Source organism: Thermobia domestica, chromosome 3 (genome assembly GCF_964235325.1).
Source record: "Thermobia domestica chromosome 3, izTheDome1.hap1.1, whole genome shotgun sequence".
NCBI classification, from domain to species: Eukaryota; Metazoa; Arthropoda; class Insecta; order Zygentoma; family Lepismatidae; genus Thermobia; species Thermobia domestica.
In genome coordinates, this window is record NC_137456.1 from 145,628,848 (window position 1) to 145,649,151 (window position 20,304).

Below are 20,304 nucleotides of genomic sequence, written 5' to 3' on the forward strand. Positions count from 1 at the left end.
CACACACACACACACATATATATATATATATATATATATATATATATATATATATATATATATATATATATATATGAAAATGAAATAAAATGTTTGAGTTTTACGTCCCACGATTATGTCGGTTAGGCTAAAGGAGATGGTGATGATGAGTAATGAATGAAATGCTGGAATGAAGAAAGTGGAAGGAAACGGGACAGTCCCGAGGAAACCCACGCACACACAGTGCTTGTCCACCACAAAGGTCACTTGGCAGGGGCTGGGATCGAACCCAGGAAACCAAGCACCGGAGTTGAACGCTCTACCAGTGAGCCACCGTGGCCTATATATATATAATTTGCATACCAAATACTATATACAGATAGTGGAAGAAATAACTCAAGGACTACAGTGTCATAGCAGCGTATGAGTTCAGTGCTGCTAACAGAATATTTGAGAGGATTTACAATATGCTGACCAAAGACAAATGACAAATATGAGAAATTAAACTTCTAAAATATATCCCTACGTTTCATTATTAGCACAAACGCATTATATTAATAGTTTTGGACATAACTCACTTGAAACCCAATGAATCATTTATAATCATTATATATATATATATATATATATATATATATATATATATATATATATATAGATAGATAGATAGATAGATAGATAGATAGATAGATAGATAGATAGATAGATAGATAGATATAGATATAGATATAGATATAGATATAGATATAGATATAGATATAGATATATAGTCAGCTAGCTATCCAAGTTTGCTACTTTTACTGCTTTTGAACAAAACTGTCGATGGCAAACACAGATAGACTTCATTATCACATATAAAGAGAAAGTTAAGGAAAAACAACTCACCACACATTTCAGGAGATTCATCGCTTCCGTTTATGCAATGTTTGAACCCATCACATATCATAGATTTTGGAATGCAAAACCCAGAAGAGCAATGGAACTGCTGATCAGTACAATTATAATTTTCTGTTTCAAAAATATAATTACTATGAGTAAAACTCATTATAAACTATTATTTTTGGCCTAGAAAATAGTAGAAATTAGTAAGGAAAATACTTATAAATTGACAAATTTGCATTTAAGTTACTAGAAAGTTATATATATATATATATATATATATATATATATATATATATATATATATATATATATATATATATATATATATATATATATATATATATATATCTTATTGAAAGTAGAAAAACATGTAACTAAACTACAAACAACTCATGAACGATACACGAGTACTTCCTCTCCCTATAAGCAACAGGTTGGAAGTGTATGGAAGCGAGTTAAAGATGGTGTAAAGAGACATGTTTAGCCAATAGATGTCATTACAGTCTTCGTATCTCTCTCATATATTTTTTAGCTTTCACGAAAATTTACAATTTCTCTTACAAATTTCAACCTACAGACTTCAAACGTTTAGAGAAGGAAGTTCATAACCTATCGAAGGTAACAGTCCGTGCCGATTTTTTATTTAGAATTTCCTTAATTGTTGAAACAGTTATGTTGTTAAAGGTTTGGATATTCATTTCAACAATGAAGAAAATTCTAAATAAGAAATCGGCACGGATTGTTGCCTTCGATAGGTTATGAACTTCCTTCTGTAAAAATTTGAAGTCTGCAGGCTGAAATTTGTAAGATAAATCGTGAATTTTCTTGAAAGGTAAAAAAAAAAAAAAAAAAAAATACTAAACTAACCTTAAGTGGGGTGAAGCTGAATAGGACAGATTGATCAATAATTCATTTGTGACAGTTTATTTGCATATAGTGATTTCGGACTTGCAAATCATTAGTTAGTTGTCTGATTGATTGTAATTTAGCATCTGATTTCAGCACCAAGATTATATGAAGTGTGGACCTAAAGTTTAAGGTGGAATCCGAAGCACCGTGATGCTTTCAAATTGCAAGGCTTCCTCACCGGGAATCGAACCAGGATCCCTAACACCAAAGGTGAGCGCTATATTCATTGACCAGTCAGTATGACACTGGAAAGAGAATGAACATTGGGCATAGTTCTCCTAACGAGGTGTTCTTACATGCTTCAGTTAATGGAAAATTTTCCAATTTTTTGTACTTTAGTATTATTACCTGTTACAGTGCACGAGAAGCTGTGTAATTTGCTGTAAAATGGGATCGAATTAGGCAACAAAAGGTATATAATTTTAATTCTCTGAGATGGCAATACACAGATCGTTATCAAAGTAACAGAAACATACAAAAATGGATTAATATGGCTTTCGAACACATTTCACACTCAAACCACCTGTAATGCGAGGTGGAATGGAGTCGTACATGTCATGAATGACATAAAGTATGATTTATGATATTACATCATTCCGCGTGTATTGTGACTCAATTCCCTGAAACAGGGTCTGGGTTGAAATCTGTGGTAGGTTGGTGTCTCCAAAACATGCAACAGGTTCGACTAGAGAAGGCGCTCATCTTTATCCCGATGTCTCTCAAACCACGTCGCAATACCTCCAGCTATATTAATGGGCATGTTATCGTCCTCAAATATGATGCCTTTTCCATAACCAACATCTAGACCTGGGATTTACAGGTCCTCAGAATGATGACCTAAGATAATGAAGCAATCGAGAAGCGTCAGCACAAGACAAACAGAAAACCATAATATATTCCGCTCTACAGCATTATAGAGCAGCCGCCATCTTTCACTTTTAAGCGGAGGGATTGCAGAACATTGGCACTCTGCCATATATAAATACAGCCCGTGATTTGGTATATTTGAACTATCACCCACCCAACCATATCACACATGTCCAGTTATCAGCGATCCATTTGGTATGTTCGCAACACAATTGACATCGTGCTAAAAGGTTATACATGGTCCCTTATCAGCGGTTTCGCCTGTGCAACCCGATCCCGTATGTCCATATCATGTAACTCGCGTCAAATTGTTGATTTGAGTAGAGTTTGAGTTTAACGTCCCTTTCAGTAGCGAGGCTATATGGGACAAGACCTACTGATTAAGTAGAATCCGAACCACATGAGCTTCCGTCTGGGATCAATCCCAGGTTTCCCACTGCAAAGACACGTAAACTAATTTTTTAGACACGAAATAAGCTATGGGAGGTAGTATTTGTTTTTCTGTCACATAAACAGCAGTCAGTGACGACGGTTCTAATTAACAGTCCGCTTTAATGTTCAAAGGGACCTGTCTCTGGAGGTTTTGTTCTGACCACAGGCTCTCTTCTTCGATACATTGTTACCGTGAGTTTTATATCTCTTCATAGCACTGGACAACTTATCTTCAAGGCAAGACATACGTTCCACTTCCATTACGCTTGCACCACATAACTGAGTGCCAACAATTTGCCTTCTTTGTAAATAAGAGCGATACGAATTTTGCACCATGACCGCCTGTTCAATTCCCTGAATGCTGCTGTTGTACTGCTCTCCATGTAGTACGGAGTTTACGTTAACACACCACTACAAGGAGATTAATGCTGCAGTCTACACATGATCGTTGGCAACCTACATATCTCGCATGCTCTCAACTACAGGTATTTCTGTTATTTTGATAACCATCTGCATTTTAAAAATGTTATATTTTGTAGTATGTTTTAGAACAATAAAAGAGGTATTTACTTTGCATGACATATTAATAATATCTAGACTGAATTTGCTATTACGACGTCTAGCCAGAAAGAAATCAAACTTCCTAATATAATAGCTGTCACACTTCGGATTTATCTTCTTCAGAAAGGTTCCTTCCACTGTTAATTCATTGTTCCTCGCCGTGTCCTCTACTGCTGCTACGCATGCTGAATGAATAACCTGAAGGTCTCGTAGCAAAATTTTAGTTATATCTTCTACACATTAAAATCCGCTATATTTCACCATGGATTTTAACTTAGGTAATAGAAAGGGATCTGAAGTTGCTAATAAGGTAAATAGGGTTGTTAGAGTATATCACACGCCACAAACTCTCTAATGAGGTGCAGTGAATGAATAGGAATATTGTCATGATGCAATTATTCATGTGCCAAGCTTCCATTCTCTTCTTCCTCACAATCTTTCTCAAACACCTCATCACTTCTAAATAATATCCTTGACGATGGTTTGACCACGTTGAACGTATATTTAAAACCGCCAGAAATATTAAAGGAAACAAAGAATCACTTTAATGTTCGAACGAGCTTGACGTGCTTTTTCCTGTCTCGGCGAAAATTTTTCATCTACCGTGATCATGCTTTTAACTTCGAAGCCACAGACTCAAGTCTTATCACCTCTTAGTATAATATCTCAAAAAAGCTATCATCTTTCTCAACAAGCTTCATCATAGATTTACGCACATGTTTCTTTTGTTCATTTCTTAGCAACAATCAACAATGCAGAACAACGGTGTAGAATGAATTTTGCAGCAACACGATATATGTTCGCTTTTTCAACAACGATCAGACTATGTTGATTTACGTCCAGGTTTAGCCTTGTTTTCGATTGATGTTGTTCTTCATTTGGAATGCTGAAAACACTCATAACACTAGGTTTGGCTCATACGTTCTTCAGAATTTTAGTAACAAAGTTTCAAACAAAATTTGATGTACACACGTTGATTGTCCAAAATATCCATTTCCGTAATATCACAAAATCGCCACAAGTATGGAACAGAACTTCACTTCAACGCTCGCTATCTTACAATGCAGGTTGATGAACTTACTGTTAGAATGATTGAAAAAATTCCATTATGCGATGCTGACAAGCAGAAAGTCTAAAATAATTTTGTTGATCGTGTTTATTTAAAGTTCTGTTTTTCTAGACAGACATCGTAGTAAGCGGGACATTTTTTATATCAATGAATACTCGATATGAAACTTAAACGATCCACAATTTTTATATTGGTTCATTACAAAGAGATTTCGTATGAAAGGGAGGAAAATTTAATAGATTTTCCTCCCCCCCAAAAGACTAGTTCTTTTGTAATCAAATTTCAGTTGTTGAATAGAACTCAACTCTCCATACAATTAATCACGTGAACGGTGTCTGAACACCCAAGTATCATTATCAAACGTCCATCCGTTACTCCTTATAACACCTCTTGAATTGTAGCAATTTTTTAAATTAGTTTTGTCAATAGATAGCCACAGCGATTATATCGGCAGTTTGCTAATCTTGTCAATCGGTTAACATCTTAACGGACGACATTGACATAGGTTAGTGTGTTAGTGCACGCGATAACTCTAGAATGAAAGTGAACTGCATTTTTCATTAGATAGATTAGAGAGAGATAGATAAATTATCTCGCCAGAGTTGGATAACAGAGTCAATCCGTTATTATCTTAACGGGCAACGGCGACTTTTGTGCCCGTTAGTGCACATGATAACGATTGAACAAAACCAAATTTTTTAGTTCTGTATATTGCAATAGGTAGCTGGAACAACTATCTGGGCTAAGTTTGTTAATAGAATGAATCCGTTAATGTTTTAACAGGTAACGGTGACTTACTTTTGTCCGTCACTCCACAAGATAAATTTTGTAATAAAACTCAGATTTTGAAGTGTTTTTTACGAAGGTAGTGGAAGTTACACATCTAGTCCACAGATAACAGCAAACGTCTTCCACTGGGTGACATCTACAAGACGAAATTTAAACTTTTAATATGTGATCCTACTTCACTATTTATCAAAGTGTATTTCGAAATACATTCCGATAGATTTCTTTGGTACAAGACAAGATTACATTATTTCTGAGTCTCTACGTCTGCAGTGAGGAATTCTATGTTTGATGAATTCAATCTTTTGAAAGCTACAGAGATAGATTAAAATATAAAATATAATTCCATGTGGCTAAATAAGTAACTAAAGTTAGAAGGAAAACATTTTTACTTACTACACATTACAATATCTTCATCACTGTTATCCTCGCAATTAAGAATACCATTGCACACTTTTGAACCATCGATGCACTGGCCTGATGAACATCGAAATTGGTTGTCCTTACATTTGTGTTCCCCTGTTTAAATAGAATGTATATATAAAATAAATAGTATTACAGTAGAAAGCCTGTGCAGGTAGCAGATGCTATTACTTTAGAATATTTCTGGTAAAAAATGATTCTTTCATTTACTTTCGTACTGTTTCAGAAAGGCGTGTGAGTCGCAGAGTGTTAAGGGGACAGACTACTGAAAATGATACAAAAGCTAATCACTTTTCATTTAGCCGTTTTTCGTAATTGAAAAGAGATAATGAAATACAACTTACCACAATAATAGACAATATTATTCTACACGCAAAAGTACGAATAGAAAGAATTATTAGTGTTGCCATCCATAGAAATTGCATTGCGACCAAAATATGAATTACCCAAAAATGTAGGTTAAGATAACGATTAGAAAAATGAACTCAACAGTAATTGATGAATTATCAAGCTGTCTTGGTTCCTTGCTAAATACTTTTTAAATAATATTTGTATTTATTTTCTGCTCTTTCTTACAAAATTATTTATTTTGTACTGCTAAGATGTTACAAAATAAATATAAATATTATTTTAAAAATAGTTAACAAGGACCAAAGACAACGTGATAAGTCATCAATTACCGTTTTTCTGGTTCAGAATAACATTATCTATTATTGTGGTAAATTACATTTCATTATCTCTTTTCACTTACGAAAAGCAACCAAAAGAATAATGGTTAGGTTTTGCATCATTTTTAGTAGGAATAAACTGCCCCCTTAAATTGCTCCATGATGTAAGTGATGCAAAGAAGTAAAAAAAAAAAATCGTGACTTTTCTCATTACTTTGTTTTGTTAAAATGAAACTTAAGTAGATTATTTTTTCTATACGTAACAAGAAACATACGTTATGAACCGTTAAAGAGATTGCTTAATGGCCTACATTCGCGGCGTCATTGACGACCCAAAAAGTTTACTTAATTTAGTTTCAGGAAAATATGTCCACACATGTCATATTTAGTTTAATATGAAAATATCAATCTTGAACATCCCAAAGTACATAAATGTAGGAGACTTAAGGTTCCCAGAATAAATCATTCACAAGGACGTTGTCAATATCAATTTTCTTTATCAGTTTCGTCTTATATTTGCTACCGCAAAGGTACACGTTGTTCCAAAAGTTTCGAGGTGGTTAATGAAGTAGCTTGATATTATATTACCGTATTACTAACAATTAAATACGAAAATACGTTAGTTTGGCATCTGGTGGAAGTTGTTCAGATATAAGTACTGGTTGAAGTTGTAAGGTTCCCCTTCTACAAATTGTATCACTCTAATCTATATTATAAAATTGAAAGTGTCTATGTTTTTGACTCTTAATCTCTTGAACCAACCAACCGATCTCGATCAAATTTTCAACATAAGTTAGGTTCGGACCTCAGAGTGTGTTCATCTATTCACTTCAACGGTAGAACTTAGAGGAGACAGAGGAGGGGGAGTTATAAAAAATAAATAAAACTTAATAACTCTTGAACCACCATACCGACCTCAATCAAATTTTCAACATAGATGAGGTTCAAAGCTGGGGTGGATTTTATCATATCACTTTGATGGTGAAATTTAGGGGAGGAGTGGAAGAGAGACATTTAAAATGATCGAAAATGGCCGATATTAGTGCTGAATCCATAGTTTTCGAGGTCACTGACATAAACAGTGACACTCCCGATGTCGTTTGAATCCAAATTCAGCCCCGCAACGTGAAGGAGGAGGAGGGAGATATATAAAAATAATCGAAAATGGCTATATCCAATCCATAATTTCCGGGGTCGCTGTGATGAACAATGACACTTCTGATATCGTTTAAATCTAAATTCAGCCACGCAACATGGGGGAGAAGGAGGTGAGAGAAATATAAAGTGATTGAAATGACCGATATCAGATAGCGCTTTAGTGATAGGAAAACGTAACTGACTAACATAACATAGTATTATATTTTTTCTTAATTTAACCCAGCAAAGCAGGTAATTGAGGCTAGTGTACCCTAAAATTTAAAACGTTTCTGCTAACTCTACAAGTAAAACAAGAAGGAACTACTGTACACAGGAATTCTAAATCACTGGAAGAAATGAAGAAATAATTCCGAGCGAGTAGTGAAGCATCAATTAGCATATGGATTTTCAAAACCACTTGGATAAGTGTTCACTTATGAGTTTACTTTTTCAGGTTTCTGAGACAGTTGACTTCAGTTATAAATCTTAAGCTCTTTTTCTCCCATTACAATAAACAATTTTAAACAACATAAAACTATAAAGACTCTCTTTAAGGTAAGAACTATCTACGTTCAAAAATCATTTAAAACGATTCATGCTTTCTTTTATTTTTTAATTATGATGATGAGAGACGTAACGTTTATCTCATTTTTAGAGTATAAAGCGGAAGCCCTGTTCTCAAGGGGAGAAAAAGGGTTAATGAATATTAACGTATATTTACTATATAACTTCACATGACACTTAAGTATTTTCATTTGTTAATTGAAAGGGCCTTGTTTGACGCCAATTAGGAAATTACAAATAAACATAGGATATGAAAAAGGTTTCATAGCACGAATCCTTCGAAAATAAAGGAAGGTGATAATGGTAGGTGTATTGCGGGATTTGGGAACTCGAACTAATCTTTTCCTTTTTGGAGTGTAGGGCCTACTTACAGTGTAGCGTTACAAGCATTTTCAAAAATACGTTTTTCGGAGAATTTTGAGTAAACTTGACGATTTTCCAGCAATGTTTGAACAGAACAGTGTTCCTTCATAACTGTCAGTGAACAATTTGATGTATAATTTTCTGACACAAAAATCAGTCGTCATAATCCCATTGAGTAACCGCTGTTGTCTTCGGACCTAATACCGATGGATTTAAACCTTGGATCCGTGTTCTCATTGGAACACAGCGTAATAATCAGCTATTATTTAGAATATGTAGTATCTAAAGCAACAAATTGTGTAATGTTCGATATGATTATATCAGTCATTCTATCAAAAGTTAAAGAGAACTGCAAAAGTACCATACCTACATGCATTGATCTTGAATGTGTATACATTGAACAAATAGTAAAGACTGGTAATCTTCTGAAAATTTTATATTAGTATATATCAAGACACAATCATGCATAGAATTGGAAATTTACACGTTCCTACGTTTACATGTATCTTCTAGGTAACAGGAAACGTGTAAACAATTCAACTCCACCACGATTATATCATAGTTACTGCTAATATATCATTATTTATATCATATTATTACTAATATTTATCTTACTATGAAACTCTACATAAACTGTGTTGCGTGTGATAACTTTTATCACACTTTATTTTGGTTGTATATATATAAAAAAAGAAAGAAACCATGTTATCCTAGAGGTTATGTTAAACTTCCGAACACTCGGCATATGCAGCGCCTCTAGAGGAAAACTATAGAACTACTGAGTTTCGAATGAGCTGCGGGTTACCTAAGCGGCCATTCGGAACGAAATGTAGAACTGGGCACATCGAAATTATACTGGTTCTATAACATATATTTAAATTTAATCGGAATACGGTAATTCATCAAAAGTTTCAAGTGATTTACTATTCGAGTTGTCTAAAAGTGTTAAAGTTCTCATGAAGTTAATCAAGTGATATATAATATTATAATTTATATAAATCTGTAATTGGTGTCTAATTGTGTGATTATTTGATGGAATTCAGAGGCAATATTGTGAAATACTCCTTCTGGCTGGTATTTAACAAGACATAAAATTGTCATTGTCAAATGGTGAGTGTTATACTTTTCCAATTTAAATACAAGTAATTTATTCAATTTATCATATTGTGAGATATATTAAATTATTCTAAATTCTTATTGAATTTAAGGAGGAATTCAAAATCTATTAGTTATCCACGATTTATTGTATTATTGTAGTAATCAAATAGAGTCAGTTAATGTATCTTTCTGACCTACTTGAACACGTAATGACTTGTATAAATGGGAGAATATACTCAAAGATATATCATAATTGTTTATAATCTTCAATTGTTTAAATACTTAATCTGTACTTTCGATACATTTTTGATAGTTCATTTTTTTGTTTTTTTTTTTTTTTCTAAATAAAATAAGATAAGATAATTTATTGATTTTCCGTTAAAAAGAACCTGATATTGAATTACCTATAAAACGGTATATTTCTAGTGCAGTTCGTAAGTGTAATATTAATATATTTGAATTTAATGCTAAATTTAATCAGATTCATAATCTTTAGCCTTAGATTTGATAATACACCAGTTAATTTCTTATGATAGTGAAAATAGGTCTAATAACTCTAACCCCTCAAATACTTTATATAGTTGTCCTGGATCTAATATCCAGCGGCCCAGAACGGCGTCCATCGAGGCGCGTTACAAACATTCCGTTCCGAATTCCTAATTCTTCTATAGGAAGAAAATTAGGAGTTAAAATAGAGGGGTTAGTATGTTCAACGCTGAATTAGGTGGAAAGAATATTAGTAGGTTGTGTCATTTTTGTAAAACTTTTGTGAACACCCTGTATATATTTATTAAGGAAATAGCAAATCTAAAATTTAAGATCAATGAATGTAAAGAGTCTATCGCTTATCCTAAAGAAAGATAATTCATACAGACATTACTTTGGTTTAAGAATAATAATTTTCTTTAGCCTTGTAATTTTCTTAGAAAATATGGGGGAAAGAAATCAGTCGCAGTTGGTATTAAATGGATTTGAAAATGGAAATGCAGGGGTAGTCATTCCTCCCCATGCTAGGCGGCGATGGGATCTGTCTTATTTAGAAACTGAAAGTGAGTCAAGGTTAGTGATGGGCAGTGGGAATATTCCCGGTGGGAAGGAATTTAAAAATGGGAATATTCCCGGGTTTTTTCCCTGGCCTATAAATTCCCGGAAAGGAATTTATTTCATTTCTTTACTTTATCTTCCAAATTATAAGAACTATATGACTAATTACTGTATTTTTATATATTATGACTTATTTCTAGGTTTTAAAGAATTTGGAGGTTAAAAAATTTTTAATTCTTTGACAGTATTTGATATAACTCGTAATATGTTTTTTCAAGTTCCATTTCCATTTGCACTAAAAAAGAGTAATTATTTAGTATTGGAGGGCCAAAACTAGCAAAAAGTAGGATGATTTACGGAAGAAATGAATTGATATTAGTGTTCAAGTAGTCAAGAAAGTATCGGACACATTTTTGGGGGCAGTAGGAGATTTGTACAAACCGTAAAGGTAAGTCGAAGTGATTTATGTGAGAAAAGAAAGTGAATTGTTGGTAACGAAGACAGGAAACAACGTTCCCCTGCGCGGCTGTAACCCGCCTTCACTCACTAACGCTTACTCGGTAATGCTGTCAAAATTTAATGTTGGTAACGTAATTTAGCGTACAAAACCATAGAACAAAAACATCGGAATAGAATATCGCAAAAAAAAAAAAAAAAAAAAAAAAAAAAAAAAAAAAAAGGTGCAAAATCTGACCCGCCAAAGCTGAACAATCGCCAAAAATAGCAAAGTACTAATTTACAAATGATGGAAAGAAACCATTTTGTAAAGGAATGTAGAATTATGTAGAAATAGAAATGAAGTACTATTAACAAATCCTGAACTAGGCTGGGCAGTGGGAATATTCCCGGTGCGAAGGAAAATAAAAAATGTGAATATGTATTCCAGGGTTTTTTCTCAGGCAAATAAATTCCTGGGAAGGAATTTATTTCCATTTCTTTATGTTGTCTTCCAAATTATAAGAACCGTATGACTAATTACTTTACTTTCTTTTATTATGATTTACTTCTAGGCTTTAAATAATTTGGAGGTTTAAACAAAAAATTCGTTGACTGTACTTTATATAACTAATAATATGATTTATTTGTTCCAATCCCATTTGCAGTAAAAAGTAGCAAAGTACTAATTTACAAATTCTGAAAAGGAACCAGTTTGTAAAGTAAAATAGAAATTATGTAGAAATAGGGATGAAGTACAATTAATACACCCCGAACCATCTTCAGTAATAGACGTCGATCTGTCTCCTGTCTCTGACTTCAGCTTCTGAAGAGGTACACGGACTTCTCTTACATGTGAATTAACGCATGAAATTTCGAGAACTAATTAGGAAGAAAAGTCATGTGAGGCAATGTTACGTGCAAAATTATAAAGATAAGTCAGTATCTTGCAAATTTTGTGAACATAAGTATGTATGCACAAATGTTGATAAATTGCTGAGACATGTATCTTCTGGCAGTAACCCAATCTATTCTCTTTCCAGCCTTAGAAAAAAGTAGATATAAACAAACCCACTTGACTACCAGTGGGTCGATGACCAGTGATTGGTTGTTGGTCTCACTGCACTAGTATCCTACCGCAATATAATCCCTAGTAAAATAATTTCAAATAAAAATATCTGAATTTATATTGCATATTCTGATAATAAATGCAATATACATAATATTTAACAACAGATGTAGCGTTATTTCAACCTCACATCTATTTGGACATATAGTATTTACTGCGCATGCGTATACGTTTGCGCGCCTACCCCACTCATTTAAAATTATTGTAGAATGCAGTTTCATGCGACGATGTGTGACAATAATCCATTTTCGTCTCGTGTTATAAAAACAAAAGAGGACAACAGGAACAAAGGAAATCTCGTTTATACAAGGATTTGAAAAAATACATATTTACAACATAGCAGTAGTCAGTACGTTAATTATTTACAATCCAACTGCAGCCTTGCGCCTTGGAAGTTATGCAACGACAATAAGTAAGCACACGATCTTGCTGTTCACGTCTCTCGCTGCCGAAGCACGTGTGAGCCGCGAAGTAATACATTTCGCTTTGTTTACGTCTACTTTGTTCTAAGGCTGGAGTGAAGTTTAGAAAATCCACTTACTTATAAATTTAAACGGTTTAGCGGTGCAAAAATATGTGGATTTACTATACCATTTTTTCCACATTTACTTTCATAGAATTCTAAGTAAATATACATTTATGCGTACTCTCTAAATATAATAAAATATTAATAAAGTAACATAGTACCGTTCAGAATATACATTTTAAAGAATCTTCTGCGGACAACTGTAATAATATACTGTGATAAAAAAAAAACGAATTTAACTTTGAAATCATAATATAGTAATAGAATGCAATTTTCTTTGTGATTGTATATAAATTCCCGGAAAAATTCCCATTTTGGGAATCTTCCCGGGAATATTCCCAGGGAATATTCCCGAAAAATATCTTCCTGGGAATTTACCCATCACTAGTCAAGGTCAAGGCATTCCTTGTCTGTTGAGGAAAACAGCGAGACACGTGAATTATGTTCGAACGCTATTGACATAACAAGCAAGCTAGCTGCAATAGGTATGTCACGTGATAGCTCACAACAGCTTTTGTCTGTAGAAAGTGAGAGTGGTGGAAGTCTTGTTACCAATCCGTTTATTGACCTGTTGGTTACAGATGATTGCAAGAAATACGAAGAAAACGAAAGTAAGAATCCTTTTGTAGTTGATAATTCATATGAAGCTACAAATTTAAATACTGGGAGAAATCCCTTAATAAACAGTTTTATGCCTTTCCATATTAGGACTGATAAATTAAATAGTAGTATTACAGGTAACTTATTTAATGAGAAAATTCAATCAATACCCAGTACCGATGGAACAAATGATCTTAATTTATTTCAATTTCTATTAGCAGTACAAAAAATTATGAAATTAAAAATTTTTCCAGTCGAGTCAGTTTTAGTTGCTGCGTTAAGTAAAGCGCAAGGGAGGTTGAATCAGGAGTTGCTTACTTTGTATGAAATGTCACATGACTGGAGGTTTATTTCTAATTATTTGTTTACTAAATTAGTTACACCTTTAGGAAAGCGAAAACTCTTAAATCGGTATGTAAGAGTAATACAGAAGCCTAGAGAAAATATACTAGATTTTGTAAACAAAATATGCGATGCATATGAAATATGTTATGGTACTGTGAATGGGAATAACTCTAGTGAATTAATTAGTTTAATAATGGATGGGATGCAGCCGCAAATTAGGTTTGATATTTATAAGTACCGATACCCAGTGTCTATGGAAGATCTTATGGGAGACGTTATTGAGTATGAGAAACATCAGCGAAACTGAGAATCGTATAATGCACTGGTGAGAAACTCCGATACAAGTAAAACCCAGAAAAACAAAATTGAGTGCTATTTTTGTGGCGGACAGCATCGTGTTGCTAACTGTAGGGCTCATAAACAATATCTTGTGAATAAGCAGTTAGTGAAAGTGAATATGAACTTAAACTCGGACGGACGCTTTGCAGAACTTAGTGACCGGTTAGAGGGTACTACTCAGATGAGGGGGTCGGAAGATCAAACCCGGAGCATTCATAGTGGTGTTAGTGCCTCCAATAAACAATTACCCTTTACTGTAAATAATAATGAAAGACGCTTTGCAGGTAATCGGTCAAGGTTGGGGTGGTCCGAGAAACAAAAAAGTGAAAGTAATGTTGACTCTTATGAAGGGGTCCGGGATTCGGTCCCATGGGGGAGGTAGAAGTCATGAACGTAAGGGAGAACCAATAGAACAACACGAAGGGGTCCCAAAAGCAATACCAGTTAATGCGAAAGTGAAAGATAGAAATACGCGTGACCAACAGCGCGGAGACTTTGGTTTCAGTGGCGGCTTTGGAGGGAACAGCTATAAAAGTAAAAAACACCTATTTAAAAGTAATGAAAATAGATTTTGTCGTATTCTGAAACTAAATATAGTGATAATAAAAATAAAATAAAAAATCATAATGCCAATTCTTGTGGAACTTTGACTGCAGCATTGGTGGATGCTTTTGTGTTGGGACAAAACATAAGAGGTGGTTTGGACACATGTTCTACGGCGTCACTAATAAACAAACAAAGGTTTATTAATTGGAATAAACAGTTAAAATACCCAATTAAGATAATTAATGAAAAATTCGTAGGTGTTGGGGTTGATAAACAAAAGCTGACGTTAGATCAGTGTGTGATCATTCCAATTAAGTTCAGATACCGTGTTTACAGAATGAAGTTTTTCTTAGTGAGTGACTTAGAACCAGTGTTCATAGTTGGGATAAATGAACTTAAAACTCTAAAAGCGAACATCGACTTAGTGAACAATAATATGTTTCTCCCTTTGGAAGGTGCTTATGTACCATTAAACTTTACTTTGAACACCCTCCCCCCTAATTTGAAAACAGAAACTCGTCCGGGTGATTTATTTTGCAGTGAAGCGGCCGGAAACACTTCCAAGCTATTATTGTGTGAGTCGGACACTGATGGACAGTCAACCAGTCAGACAATGGTATCAGAGCGAGAGGGGCATCTCAGTGGTCCAGTTCATGGGTTTTGCAGTGTTGCCGGTGCAGTTGATCCTTCTATTGAAAGCAGTTCTAATACCCATATGGAGCAAATGGCTTGTCCGTTGAGGGTGGATCCAGATGTACTTGAGGACAACCCAGACTTACAAGGGTACGTTGATGAGATTTATAATAAATATCCTAAAGTTTTTGCATCGCAGGTTGGAAAAATAAAAGATTTTGAGTATAAAATACAGCTTAACGACTACACTCCTATACGTAAGAAAGCTTATCCATTATCTCGGAGTTCGCAAAGAGAAATGGATAAAATATTAGATGAAATGTTAGAAGCAGATTTAATTCAGCCCAGCAATAGCGACTATGCTTTTCCATGCTTCCTAGTGAACAATAATGACGGATCCAAGAGGTTAATTGTTAATTATTCGGATCTAAATCGTCATTTGTATTTGAACACACAGTTCACTCCTAGGATTGAAGATATATTGGCAGAATTATCAGATGGAAAAGTATTTAGTCATCTGGATATTTTAAAGGCTTATTTAACAATTCCTTTAACAAAAGAAAGTAGACACCTTACTGCCTTTCTTACTCATAGGGGATTGTATGAATTTAAGGTCTTACCTTTTGGTTTGGCTGCAGGTAGCCATGTTTTGTCTAAAATCTTGACTGACTTGTTATATCCATTGAAGGATGAAGGGGTTCAATGGTACATGGATGACCTCATATGTAAAAGTCCAAATGTTGAATCCCATAAGGAATTATTGGAAAAAGTGTTAAGATTACTTGAAGAAAAAGGTTTAACTTTGTCAACTAAGAAATGTACTTTCTTTTCCAATAAGATTTCTTACTTAGGTTATATTATAGAAAATGGGAAAATGTATATGGATCCTTCAAGATTAGAGGTCATAAGAAAACTACCTGCACCAAAAACTAAAAAGGGTTTAATATCTTTGTGTTGTTTCTTACAATATTATGCTAAGTTTGTACCTCAATTCCATGAAGTCATGGAACCAATTGAACGTTTACGTGGGGCTTCAGTAGAATTTGTCTGGGGAGCGGAACGGCAGAAAGCTCTCGACGATGTAAAAGAGTTATTTGTCAACCATGTTATGTTGAAACTTCCAGATTTAAGTAAGAAATTTATAGTCAATACTGACAGCTCTCTCAAGAGTTTAGGCGGGGTCCTCCAACAGTACGATGAGAATAATAACTTAGTTCCCGTTGCATTTTACAGTCGGCGTTTAAAAGAAAACACGACTTTAACAAACCTATTTATTTATTGGAAATGATAGCTGCAATCGAAACCATGGAACGTTTCAGTACGTACTTACATAAAACTTTCGAACTTAGGAGGGATCATTCTGGTTTAGTATATGCTATGAGAAATATGAGGAGGGTCAAGCGATATGGATCGCTATTGTATAGACTCTTTGTCTTTAACTTTGAAGTGAAATCTATAGCTTCAAATATGAATATTTCAGCCGATTTCATTTCTAGATTATATGATCATAACAATTTTGAAGAAATGGAAACCGAACCATCACATGCGGAACAGGTTAATAATTATTGCTTAATAAACATCTGGAACATGCCTTATGCTAATATTTCCATAAAAGAACATCAACTCAAAGATCCAGAGTTAGCTAATATTATAAAAGATATAAGAGCTAGGAAAGAGGTTGAAGGTTATAAAATAATTCAAGGAATTCTTTGTAAAAAGACCAAGGCAATTAGGAATCCCTATAAGGTTTGTTTACCGAAGGAGTTAGTTCCCAGCATTATTGAATTCTTTCATACACAAATTTTACCAGGTTCTCCTGCTAGCATTAATAAGACAATAGCTATGATCTGTGCTAGATTTACTTGGAGAGGTATCCTAGAAGACATAAGAGAATACGTATCTACTTGTGTAGATTGCCAATTAAATAAAAGTCATAACAGAAAACAATCAGGTAAATTAATATCACAATATGAGAACATTGTAAACGGACTCTGGGCTGTAGACTTGCTAGGTCCTTTAGTAGAGAGTAAGTCGGGACGATACTGTCTAATTGTAGTAGACTCTTTTTCAAAAAGAGTATTCTTAGAACCGATAAAGGTCTTATCTACACAAGGTGTAATAAACAAATTGTACAAATTGATGTGTAGAAATGGTTTTATATTCAGTATATGTCATGGCAATCACTCAATCTTCACCTCAGCGAAGTTTAAAGATTTTGTATATGCTAACGGGATTAAAGATATTAGTATCTCACCATATCACGCGGCATCTAATCCCAGTGAAAGATACGTGGCTACAATTAAAAATTCCTTAAGAATATATTTTGGTAATAAACAGAGCTCGTGGGACAAAGGACTATGGGAAATAGAATTTTCCGTTAATAATGCGGTCCACGAAGAAACTAAATGTAGTCCCATGGACCTAGTTTTCAATTATAACGTTTGCAACCCTCTAGATGTTAAGTGGAAAATAAGTACTATGAATTTAACTCAAAAGGATCCAAACTTATGGAATAGAGCATTAGAAAATCTAGATAAAGCCTGGAAACGTAAAAAGAAATTGTATGATCTGAGACGAGTAGAAACAGACTATAGGATTGGAGATAAAGTATTAATTAAGTCACAGGTTTTGTCTTCATTGAAAGAAAAGAGAACTAAATCATTATGTGCAAAATGGCTTGGGCCATATCAGATCGAGAGTTTCTTAGGTAGAAATACTATTAGAGTTGTAAACGTTAATAATCCTAGGGACATACGTAAAAGCCACGTTAGTTTAACTAAAAAATACAGAGAGCCTAGAAATAATGCAACGTAAATTATTGGCTTAATTGGAAATAGGTAATAATCTAGTCAGCCTATAGCAAAAAAAAAAAAAAAAAAAAAAACTAGTCAGTTTATAAGAACTTAATAAATAAATTCCATCTAGTCAGCTATTTAGACAAATGTAGTGTTAGATAAAATTATTTATTAAAAAAAAAAAGGTTTTTAATGTGTTTTCTAATGCATGTTTTTATCAGTATTCCAGATCTGGATGTCCTTATGTCAATGTATTGAGAATTGTTTGTACGAATTGTCATTGTCCAATGTCCTACATGGAGATTTTAATGGAAACCGAGAATAACAGCTGAATGGAAGCTTCCATAACATTAATTCCAAAGATTATTCCAAAGATGGTACCAAAGATTATTCCAAATATTATTCCAAAGGTTGTTCGAAAAATAATTCTAAAGATTGTTCCAATGATTGATGGAAAATAATGGTGCTATATCAGATGAGTACAATGGATAATAATTTTTTTTGTAAATTAAATATATGTAAGATTAATAGAATATTGTTACCTCCTGATATTCATATTAGAATATAAGGTATATATGAGTATTTTAAGAACATCTAATGAGAATATAATGTAAATTTATGAATAGATAGACAACATTAGTAATAGCTATTTAATTTTAACTAACTTAGAGTGGTTGATAGATTGTTAGTGGTGCGTTAGAATTTTTTGGGGATTTTTTTTCTTAAGTTTCGTTTAAATTTTTATTTTGTATGTAATGAATTTAGTTTGAGTGTAGGTTAGTTAGAATTAGTAGTTAGTAGTGTAGTGTAGAAGTAGTTATAAGCTTAACCTACTAATAATAACTTATGCTATCTATTCATAATTAAGGTTAAAATGGAATATCTAAATATGGTTAAATTAATTAAATAAAAAGTTGCCTGAACTTTTTATATGCCGGGAGGGCGATATTTGTTGTGTGTGATAACTTTTATCACACTTTATTTTGGTTCTATATATAAAAAAAAGAAAGAAACCATGTTATCCTAGAGGTTATGTTAAACTTCCGAACACTCGGCATATGCAGCGCCTCTAGAGGAAAACTATAGAACTACTGAGTTTCGAATGAGCTGCGGGTTACCTAAGCGGCCATTCGGAACGAAATGTAGAACTGGGCACATCGAAATTATACTGGTTCTATAACATATATTTAAATTTAATCGGAATACGGTAATTCATCAAAAGTTTCAAGTGATTTACTATTCGAGTTGTCTAAAAGTGTTAAAGTTCTCATGAAGTTAATCAAGTGATATATAATATTATAATTTATATAAATCTGTAATTGGTGTCTAATTGTGTGATTATTTGATGGAATTCAGAGGCAATATTGTGAAATACTCCTTCTGGCTGGTATTTAACAAGACATAAAATTGTCATTGTCAAATGGTGAGTGTTATACTTTTTCAATTTAAATACAAGTAATTTATTCAATTTATCATATTGTGAGATATATTAAATTATTCTAAATTCTTATTGAATTTAAGGAGGAATTCAAAATCTATTAGTTATCCACGATTTATTGTATTATTGTAGTAATCAAATAGAGTCAGTTAATGTATCTTTCTGACCTACTTGAACACGTAATGACTTGTATAAATGGGAGAATATACTCAAAGATATATCATAATTGTTTATAATCTTCAATTGTTTAAATACTTAATCTGTACTTTCGATACATTTTTGATAGTTCATTTTTTTGTTTTTTTTTTTTCTAAATAAAATAAGATAAGATAATTTATTGATTTTCCGTTAAAAAGAACCTGATATTGAATTACCTATAAAACGGTATATTTCTAGTGCAGTTCGTAAGTGTAATATTAATATATTTGAATTTAATGCTAAATTTAATCAGATTCATAATCTTTAGCCTTAGATTTGATAATACACCAGTTAATTTCTTATGATAGTGAAAATAGGTCTAATAACTCTAACCCCTCAAATACTTTATATAGTTGTCCTGGATCTAATATCCAGCGGCCCAGAACGGCGTCCATCGAGGCACGTTACAACTGGCTTTTAACTAACCTTGTTGGTTTTATTTCATGAGATTTTTTGTTGAATAAATAAAGAAATAAATGCGTGTGATATTTTGATTACAGTAGGAAACATTAATAATTTTTAGCGAGTCCTTTATGAT

The 20,304-nt window shown here is 33.3% G+C and overlaps 1 protein-coding gene across 5 annotated transcripts in view; it reads right to left on the minus strand.

Moving 5' to 3' along the window:
• LOC145680792 (uncharacterized) overlaps positions 1-20,304 on the minus strand; it is a 76,819-nt gene that overhangs the window by 13,031 nt on the left and 43,484 nt on the right. For 3 of the 5 annotated variants that reach the window (XM_081751828.1, XM_081751827.1, XM_081751825.1), the window contains 2 exons: positions 5,882-6,004; positions 865-987 (listed from right to left, as the gene is read on the minus strand). In XM_081751828.1, coding sequence (XP_081607954.1) covers positions 865-987; positions 5,882-6,004 — 246 coding nt within the window. The remainder of the gene's footprint in view (positions 1-864; positions 988-5,881; positions 6,005-20,304) is intronic. The other 2 variants (XM_081751830.1, XM_081751829.1) reach the window with 1 other exon arrangement.